Raw genomic sequence first — 10739 nt, forward strand, 5'->3', positions numbered from 1 at the left:
TTTTTTCACTTGACAATTGCTAGATTTAAACACATGTATCAGATACATCACATGTACCTGAGTGGTACATGGTGTGAGATTGCTTTTGTCAACTGCTGTTTTCAAGGTCAAGAATAAACTTTGGTGCTCATCTTTTAAGTCACTATCACTAAGTCCTTAAAGTGATCAGGAAAAATAGAAACTTGAACATCTACAGTTCCATCATGATAGAAAATCTCCATCAGTTGATGAAGGTCATGTAATATGGTAAAAGCTCCTCCAGAACAGCTACTAAATGGACCTTGTTTTTGTCAATATTGTTTGATCATGTGTATCAAACCATAATCACCGGTACGCTTTATATTATATTACAAGATCATCGTAAACATAATGTTGGGTGTTTTGTAGCTATTAGACGTATGCGGAACCTTTGTCATGAGCCTGTGTGCAGCGGAACATTTTTTGTCATGTACCGGAAATACTCAGGGTGACATTTAGAACAGGAAGAAAACGAAGGCATGGCTGCGCATATGTCCTCCTGAATACAGTTCTTTTATATATATATGTGTGTAATATATGAAGTTATATATATAAGTGTGTAGTGTACAGAGCAGGATGGCGGCGTGGAGCTGTCGGTTTATTCTGCGGGGAAGTCGAGTCATTTCTCTCCGAGCAGCAGCTGAAAGGTGACTAACGTAACTGGAGTAACATTAGTAGCTATACTGAGTTATTTTAGTCAAATATTGGTATGATATTCCAGTTTAATTCAGTAATGACCCTTCTGTCTTTACCCGAGACTTTAAATCTGCTAAAAATGTTCACTAACGTTATAATGTTGTCATTAGAAAAGTAATGAAGTAAATTGGCTCTTGTAATTAATGACGTCGTCAGTTAGTAGCTGATATGTTTTGATTGGTTACGATGTAATTGCTCATATTTCCTGCAGTTCTTCTAGATTAGTGGTTTCTAATGATTTAATGATTGATAGTTTTTTTTTGCATTTTTGTAGGATTTGCATCGCATGAATATAATTGAGATGTTATATTTTATAATTGCCCTCTTCTATTACTATTACACAGCATAATAACTGATGAAAGACTCCACAGTGCCTTTAACAGTACAGCAACAAGTGAGGAATGCTCTTATAGTCATCTACACTAGGACTTAAAATAATAAATGATAATACATTCGCAGTGACTACACTTATACTAATTAGACGTAATATGACCAAAGTCCCCCAGGATTTCAGTCTTTAACTCGACATTCAGCAGTGACATTTTTGCTGCTAAAATGTCAAAGTTCTAGGGCTACACCATATGGTTTAAAAAAAATCATATTGCCAATATTTTGCAATTGCGATAATATTTGCAATTTTAGTGTGAGTGCACACATTTTTGCATCATAATTTTCATTTTAACTGGAAAAAAACTAGTAAAATAAGGATGAAGTGATTTGTGCTGGGGTCTGCACCAAACCATCATGTATGATTTGTAGGCCAGAGCATACTTCATTTATAACGTTATACTGTCACATTTCACCTTTATCAAAAAATTGCAGCTGCTGCGATTTGGATATTGCACTCATCCATATTTCAATATGATTTAAATTAATTGTGCAGCCTTAAAACTCCATCTGTGAATCCTCCTGTTACTCCTAAGCAAGGACATCACTGTGGCTGCACTGACTATAGCAGCAGTTTGATTTGTAATGTGGTCGGCTTAGAAACCTAAAATAACTGGACTGATGAGATCTGAAGCAACAGGGCTACATTTTAGTCAGTGTAGGTCATGCAGGAAAATAAATAAATTAGGGCTGAAATGATTTGCTGATTAACCAATAAGTTAAATTGTCAGATTTAATCAAGAACAATTTTGATAATAAGAATTTAATTAATTTATCAAAGAAATGCCAAATATTTGCTGCTTCCTGCTTCTCAAATGTTAGGATTTGCTTCTTCTATCTGTTGTATATGATTGTAAAACAAGTATTTCTGGGTTAGGAACTGTTTGTTGGATAAAACGGACAATTCAAAATCGTCACCTCATTTGGAATCATGATGAGCATATTTCATATTTCTGTCTTTTTATTGACATGATTTTTATAAATGCTTGATTGAGTCGTGAGATTAATCAGAAAGAAAAATAATGTAGTGGCAACCCTAAAACAGATATCTACATATGTATGTATGCTAAGTGGTAAACTTGTACTGCCATGCAGTTACCTGTGTCTGGCCATTATTAGCTTAATTCTTGAGGAAAGTGATGATCTTACTGGAAAATAACTGCAACCTGTTGACATCTTTCTCTTGCAGCCCTGTCCAGTCACTGGGTTGTATTAGGACAGTAAAGACCACAACATGGTTTGAAGAACACCTCACAGACGAGAACCAGGAGTACATGAGGAAGAGCATCGCAGAGGAATACCGAAGACAGACAGCTGAAAAGCTCAACCCACTCAAAGACGAACCCTGGCCGCGAAATGAGTGGACAGAGGGTAGGTGTCACGATTAGAGAGAGCTGTGTCCATCTTAAGCTCTCCTCCTACTGGCTCTCGCTCTTACTGTCCTTTAATCTGTCTTCTTTTTAGGAAGTCGAAGAGTCGGGTTAGTAGCTGTGAAGTTGGGGATGGCTCCCGTCTGGACAAAAACAGGAGAAAGACATGTAGTCACGATGCTGCAGGTAACGGACAGACATGCACACCTGCCTGCTTTTTCTGTTGCATTTTAGCGTTGCGTCATAACTGCCTCAACTACAGTCCTCAGGAATGATAATGTGTGTTTGTCATCCATAATAAAATGACCAGCAGGTTAGATCAAATAAATTGGACTGTTCAGCGGCAGGTGGGGGGAAAATACAAATATTGAACCCATTTAAATCTCACCTGCAAGCTTTAATCTTAGCAATGCTCCAGTGTTCCTCAGCAACCTATTTCTTCCTTACAGCAACAATGTCAACCGGATATATTCAGTTTTATTCAGCTCACAGATTTCAGACTGCTGAAAACTGAGGTGACAGACAGCAGATTGACTCTTCAGCCTATTCTGTGAACCTACCTACTATCTCCCCCCAAAGAGGGTAGACTGTTTCAAAGAAAACATGTTGAGGATAGTTCTGTTAAGAGTAGTGCCTCTTAGTATGTATGAGGAGGAATTTAAACGTTACATTTATCTTTTTAGGATGAAAGAACGAGGATGGATAGATGTAAAGGTGTAATTTATTCATTGACTCTTGATGGATGCCTGATGGGCCGATGTCAGGGTTTCACTTGTCCAAGGTGAAGTTGTTCTGAAATCCTCACACACAGCTCCATCACGCTTCAGTCAGAGGCAGAGTTTGTCTGCGTGAGAAGATTTGGCAGGCTGATTTTCAGTCAACAGAAGGGGAGAGAGAGAGTTTAGAGTGACTGGAGGGGCTGAGATGAGAGCGAGCCGAGCGAAAGCAAATGTCAGAGACGCTTGCTGCCAAGTGTGTGTGCGCGTATGCCTGCCTGCCTGCCTGCCTGCGTGTGTGTGTGTGTGTGTGTGTGTGTGTGTGTGTGTGTGTGTGTGTGTGTGTGTGTGTGTGTTTTTGGCTCCTGTACAGATGTCAATAATAACATTTTTATGTCATGAACTTGACTTAATTTCAAAAGGCCATACAGAAATTTCTATCCTCATCTGCTGATTGACTTTTGTCACATTTAGTCATTCTTCCTTTTCAGCTGAGACAGTTAGGTCTGTACTTGATGAAAAGTAGAGCATTTAACTTTTTACATTTTCAGAGTACAGTACTCCCACCACTTTGGAAACTGAAAGTGTGTCATAATGCAGTGAATAAATACAGTAGAGGTTAGATTTAAGATTTGTTAAAGGTAGGGGTAGAGTTCAGTAACACAGCAATCCTAATGTGTCATGGGGTTATTTGCAATGTATGGTGAAATGCAAAATGTGTGATTTCATCCTACTGTATTTGGCCAAAAAAATCATGACAGTGAGGTATCATGAATTAACTCTGTTATCTAATATTAACACGTTTTACAACAGGGACTTTCATCTAATTGCTTATCTGTTTATATTGTTGCTTCTGATTTTGAATCAAGCATCTGTGGGTTTTTTTTTTTTTTTTCAGGTTCAGGACTGCCATGTAATAAAGCACCTGTCTAAAGAAGAATATGATGGACACACTGCCGCTCTTATCGTTGGAGGAAAAAACATATCACCATTCCATGTAAGAAATTGTCATTAAATGTTATTAGAAATACTAGTGTTTTGACATTTTATGGTATCTAATCTTTTAGCTTTAATTTAGCTCAGTTTGTCTGGCTCAATTTTATTTGAGAAATTACATTTAGGAAAGCATTACATTTGTTACATTTTCAATAAGTAATAAACCTAAAAAGATAATTGTAGAAAATCGAAATGTACCAGAGGCACAAGCAACAACAAGAGGGCTGATGTGAAACATGTAAAACTGACTATAATAAATTTAGGAAACTGTGTGTTTAATTGCTTTATAATTCAACTTTTCATTTGTAAGAGGAAGAATGTGTTCATTTTTCTCTCAAAAGTTGCATAGTCTCACTTCAAGCAAAATCATATATTTTGAAAAGAGGTGGAAAAGTGTCTTGCTCAATATGGAATTTTTTGGAAAAAAGAAAGGAAATAGTATGTAAAATCATTTTTGTGTTCAGTAATGGACCGCAGTGCTGGTAATCAGCAGCTGTCCTGGAACAGACATGTCATTTAATCGTTTAAGTGTGCTTTATTTTTATCTTCCAATGTCTTGAAAAATGGCCAGCATTACTCGACAACAGTAATTCCCTCAGATTTTTGGGCTTTCATTAAGCTTGTTTACTTGGTTCAGCCGAGCTGAGTCGTGTGTTTACACAAGAGCTGAGCCACAGTCACATTTCCACATCATGATCCTGACTCTACAAAAAAGCTGCAAAGTACCTTTTTGTTTAAAAATAAAATAGGCCTTCTGATTAAAACAGAACAACAGAGAAAATAAATGAACATTATTATTACTACTTGTATACGTATTAATATCACATGAATTAGAAATAGAGCTGAAACTGATGATTTTATGAACTGTTGAATGTACTGAATTACAGCATTTGATCATACAAAAATCACATAAATCATGTCACACATATGATTTAACAGTTTAATCAAAACATTGCTCATCCATACCGTACACACCATACTGCACACACGCTCACGTTTTTGCTCAGTTCAGCTTGGGCTGTGTTTCATAATCATGCAAAAAATCAAATCAGCGTGACAGTTTTATGGGCACGTAACTGGATTTTGTCACTTCCATTTAGCATGGAGCTCATATCAGGCCTCCCAATACCAAGACCTGTTATGAATACAAGTCCATAGTCAGGAAATGATACTCATCCACTAACCGTCAGTGAGTATATTTCATCTAAGCTGGGGTCCGATAGATTTCATAACAGCTTTGTCCCACCAACAATGACAACCCCTCTTCATATAGAGAGCGTCTTTCATGCTTGTAATAAACTAAAAGGTCTCATCGTTGCCCGAGACCACTGAAAACTGAGGTGACAGACAGCAGAGTGACTCTTCAGCTTGTTCTGTGAGCATACTGACTATCTTCCTCCTGTTTTAAAGACAAAACATGTTGAGGATACTTGTGTTAAGAACAGCGTCTCTTATTATGTATGAAGAGGAATTTAAACGTTACATCCATCATTTTCAGATAAAAGAACGAGGACGAATAGGTTAAGGTGTAATTTATTCATTGAGTCTTGACGGGTGCTTGTTTGGGCCGGTGTCAGGGTTTCACTTGTTGAGTTGTTTTGAAATCCTCTCACACAGCCCCATCACGCTTCAGAGTTTGTTGGAAGGAGCAGCTTTGGTAGGCTGATTTTTTCCGTCAACAGAAGGGGAGAGAAAGAGTTTAGTGACTAGAGGGGCTGAGATGAGAGCGAGCCGAGCGAAAGCAAATGTCAGAGGCTCTCGCTGCCAAGTGCGCGTGCGTACGCCTGCCTGCGCGTGCGTGCGTGTGTGTTTGGCTCCTGTACAGTCATAACAGACCCACAGTTAATTTTAAAAATGCCAAAAGTCCAACTGCTGCTCTCTGCTCGTTCTTTTATATCACTTTCTTTCCTCTCCTCCATCCTTACGTTTCTTTCTCTCTTTCCATCTCTCTGACTGACAGAGGTCTGAAAAGGAAATGGAGATGTTCAGGAATGCAGGAGTGCCTCCAAAACAGAAAGTCACCACCTTTAAAGTCTCAGACAATGCCCTCATCAAGCCAGGTATACACACACACACATGCATTACACTTAAAGAAATACTCATCCACTGCACCGGCCGGGTCACACAGCGGACTCATCTACATCTGATGCTGGCCAGAACGACAAATTTTGTCCAAGTTTTTAATGTATTCGTGTTTGTTGTGTGTTCAGGCACTCCTCTGTATGCAGCACATTTCCGTCCAGGCCAATATGTGGACGTCACAGCCAAATCGTAAGTTCTGTTCTGCCAGTTTTCCCGCCTTGCTGGCGCTCGCTCATATTGGCTTCCTTTTCTACTTCTTGCCCTCTCTCATCTCCTGCATAATATTCTGAAGATAGATCAGTTTCCCTTTATTTATATATATATATACATGTATACATCATTAAATCTGTGTGCACATGCATTTTCTTGTGTGTGTGCGTAGCATTGGCAAAGGTTTTCAAGGTGTAATGAAGCGATGGGGGTTTAAAGGCCAGCCAGCCAGCCACGGCCAAACCAAAACTCATCGTAGACCAGGAGCTTCTGGACCTGGAGGAGTAAGAGACACACACACACACACACACACACACACACACACACACACACACACACACACACAGAGTGAGATGCTCATCCGTGCGAGGTACAAAAATCGGGTTCCCATAATCCATTAATGTGAGCATGTGTGTTATTAATCATCTGTCTCTAGGATCCAGCCAAAGTTTTCAAAGGGAAGAAGATGCCCGGCAGAATGGGCAACACCGACATCACTGCTTACGGACTGAAGGTACACACTCTCACAAGGACACACATTCACATGCACACAGACGTAGCTGTGAAGTTGTTCGTCCTTGACTGCAATTTCAGTTCAATATTCTCTCATCAGCCTCCTCTCCGTCTCTCTCTCTTCCAGATATGGAGGGTCAATACAAAGTATAATGTGCTGTATGTTAACGGCTCTGTCCCCGGCCACAAGAACTGCTTACTGAAGGTAAAAACAATCATACACACACACTCAGAGTGAAGCGTTAAGTCGAAGGTCGACCCCAGTATGCTCAGTGTTGTGACAGGGAAGGGTGACCTTGCACCTGTAAAGCACCGTCACACCTGCAAGACAGTGTGATCCATCTTCATTGGCACTGTGCTGGGTCAGCAGTGTGTGTGTGTGTGTGTGTGTCTGTATGCATCTGTTTGTGTGTTTTTCTGGGAGGGAACGGGAGCATGCACCTTAATGATGTTAGTAATATCAAGAGCATCCATCTCCATACTCAGCATGTTGTGCTTGCTGTGTGTGTGTGTGTGTGTGTGTGTGTGTGTGTGTGTGTGTGTGTGTGTGTGTGTGTGTGTGTGTGTGTGTGTGTGTGTGTGTGTTCGCAGCCTATTATTTGTTTTGCAGACAAGTGATAATGAATACAAATGTAGACTGCATTTCACCCAGCTCAGCCCTCTCTTACACACACACACACACACACACACACACACACACACACACACACACACACACACACATACTTTAATGCACTTCGGATTATATTACACTAAAGGGTACAAATGCAGGTTAATGTTTGTCCGTGATTCTTTGTTTTTATTATTCTGTATGGCTCTAATGTCTCTATGCAAAATGAGGAACAGTCATTTTTTATTGAAATTAAGACTAAGGCTGCTACTAGTTATGATTTTCATTATCAAATTATCTGTTGATCATTTTCACAGTTTATTGATTAATCATTTAGCCAAGTGGTTCTCAAACAGGGGGGCAGGGCCCCTGGGAGACATAGATAAGATAATATAATAATACATTTTATTCATACAACGCTTTTAAAAGGCACTCAGAGACACTTTACATAGATAAATGAAATGGTAAATAGAAGTTACACACAACAAGCAGAAGGAAAGACTGTTAAAAGTAGCAAACAAATGTGGTAAAAGAGAATAAAAGTCAATTTAAAATTAACGGACTAAGAGCTGAGCATTAGTTGAAAGTGTTGGTGGGTTTGGAGAGCGATGTTAAAATTGGGGAGGGTTGCAAAGCGTTTCATGTCCATGGGGAGAGATCCAGAAGGTGAGGGCGTCAACGGAGAAGGCTCAGGTTCATAGAGCTACTGCAGGGAGGCGTGGCTGAGCAAGACTAATGCTGAATGAAAATGATTCATGTTGGAACACTAAACAAATGCTGATCCTTGTAGGGCTATTTCACTAACATTAATCTTTTTTATATATATTATTTATTTTATTTGTAAGAGACCATGTACATGTGCATCAACTGGTAACATAAATGTTACCAGTTACCAGTTGATGCGCTGTGCCAGAGTTAGCTTACAGCTAATTTTCATCTGCAGTCCCTTAATAAAAAAAACATTTCTAAATTCATCTGAACATTAAAAAAAAAAACTTGGCTGGTTTTATCAGTAGATTCCTTAATATGGGCTGTATGAATATTTTTCTGACAGAAAATGTTGAAACATGACAAAATATTTGAAAACTGATGATTTAATCAAAGAATAATTCAGCCTTCAAAATGCTTGTTTTCTTCTACCAGCAGTCCAAAACCCAAAGATATTCAATTTAGAATGAAATAAAACAGAAAAGCAGTAAATCCTCACATTTGAGAAGCTGGAACCAGGGGAGGTTGGATATTTTTGGAAAATAAACTATCAAAGTTGTTGGCAACAAATTTTGGTTTGATAAATAGTTTCAGCATTAAGACAAGTGTGTTCTCACAGCTATTACTACACATCCTCACTGTAATGTTTGCTGCACAGCCCAGTATGTCACATATTTCCTGACACTGTGCACTAGTGTCTGTGTGTATATGTGTGTTTTTATGTTGCTCTATTTATAAATTGGTGTTCTTACAAATTCTTACCCTAAAACTTAGCCTTTGACCCACCTGTTAATCCTCACCCCCAAACCAAAACAAGCCTCTCCTCCTTTCAAATGAGAGCCGAACAAAACATGTTCTAGTTCAGTAACTCGAGCACATGCACAGTCACGCTTACATGTTCTGACCCTTTTATTTTGGGGATTGGTAACAGCAGTGAAGTTGACTTCTGCCTCTCAGCATCACTTATTATGTGTGTTTGTGTGTGTGTTCCAGGTGAGGGACACTACGCTACCGACTAGGAGCTCCACCCTGCTCAGCCCTCCTTTCCCCACCTACTTCACAGAAGAGGATGGCGACCTGGATGAAGACCTTTACGATGACAACCTGTTCGTTCACACAGAGCCATCGTTAACCCTCACCTGACCACACAACACACACACACACACACACACACACACACACACACACACACACACACACACACACGTCACATTTACACCTAAACCTGCAAACTCCACCTGGATCCTGTAATAAAGCGTAATTCCTCAAAACATCTTGAGCCACATTTCGTATTTTTTCGTCAGTAATACAAAAGCACCGAAACTGTCTGTTTATTCCAAACAGTTATTACGGTCCCTTTCTCCTGAAACCATGGTAACTGTAGGAGTGATGATGTCACTAAAGGATCCCCAAGCAGTAAGAGAAAGGGGAGAAAAAAAAAGACAATGAAACAAAATGAGAGAGAGAGGCAGATATGGTGGAGAAATGTGCAATATCTATGCAGGACACAAGATAGGAGAAGGGAGGAGGAGGAGGGGTGAGCTGGATACAAAGAGTTGCAGAAAGCCGAGTGAAACAGTGACGGGAATACAGACAGAGGAGGAAAAAAGGGTTTGCAGGTAGGGGTGGAGGAATGAATGGACTATAAGCCATGGAAGCAAATACAAAGGCAGGAAAAGAAGGGGAGAGATGAGCCGGTGAAGGAGTGGAGAGCGACTAAAAGGGGAGAGGAGGGGATGGAGGCTGACAAAGGTTGACATTTGTGCATAAGAGGATAAATGAGGACATTAATGTTGCAGCAGGAACCGCTGGGTGTTTAAGTCTGTGTGTGTCTTTGTGTTCAGCAGTATTTAAATGAGAAAACCTCAAGCTGGGGGTCTGACAGATCCCCTCCTGCACTGTGTGGACCCATCCTCAAATGAGAATCATGTCCTTCAAAGTGTTGGACTCTGTTTAGTGTAAATGTATCCTCAGAGGCCTGTTCACTCCCTCTCTCTCTCTCTCTCTCTCTATCTCTCTCTCTATGTTCGTCCCTGCTTTATATCTGCCATGTAATTGACAGCAGGCTTTTGTTTGTAACGCTGACAAGCAGCAGTGATGCCTCACAGGATACCCCGAAACAACTGCGGATTCACACAGCATCAATGCTTTTTTTCCCCCCTAATTGAAGCAACACGCAACAAGAATCAGAAATGCGTAACTAGTTGACTAGATTTAAAAAAAAAAAAAGATGCAAGGTGATGGTGCAGGTTGTGGCGAACAGCGTCCTGCTCTATATAACATGCCACAGCTTGTAGGTTCATAAGGCAGCAGCAGGTTCTTTGAAATGGTAATGATATCGTTTGAAAGTCCTGCTCTGTGGAGCCTGCACATCATCAGGCTCTTGTGGGGGTGGACAAGAGGAGAGGAGGGGGAGTGAAGGGGGGAGGGAGG

The 10739-nt window shown here is 40.1% G+C and overlaps 1 protein-coding gene across 2 annotated transcripts; it reads left to right on the forward strand.

Annotated features, from left to right (window-relative positions):
- Positions 1-445: 445 nt before the first annotated feature.
- On the forward strand, positions 446-9579 carry mrpl3 (mitochondrial ribosomal protein L3). 2 transcript variants are annotated; one of them, XM_067611152.1, is made up of 11 exons: positions 446-665; positions 2291-2472; positions 2566-2657; positions 4086-4184; positions 6144-6243; positions 6394-6454; positions 6648-6759; positions 6912-6989; positions 7116-7193; positions 9300-9456; positions 9487-9579. In XM_067611152.1, exons 1-10 carry the CDS (start codon positions 595-597, stop codon positions 9447-9449), a joined length of 1023 nt encoding a protein of 340 aa, XP_067467253.1. In that variant the 5' UTR covers positions 446-594; the 3' UTR covers positions 9450-9456; positions 9487-9579. The 2 variants fall into 2 exon arrangements, with proteins under 2 accessions (XP_067467253.1, XP_067467252.1); XM_067611151.1 differs by having other exon boundaries at positions 9300-9579.
- The last annotated feature ends 1160 nt before the right edge of the window (positions 9580-10739 follow it).

Source organism: Thunnus thynnus, chromosome 15, assembly GCF_963924715.1.
Source record: "Thunnus thynnus chromosome 15, fThuThy2.1, whole genome shotgun sequence".
Taxonomy (NCBI): Eukaryota; Metazoa; Chordata; class Actinopteri; order Scombriformes; family Scombridae; genus Thunnus; species Thunnus thynnus.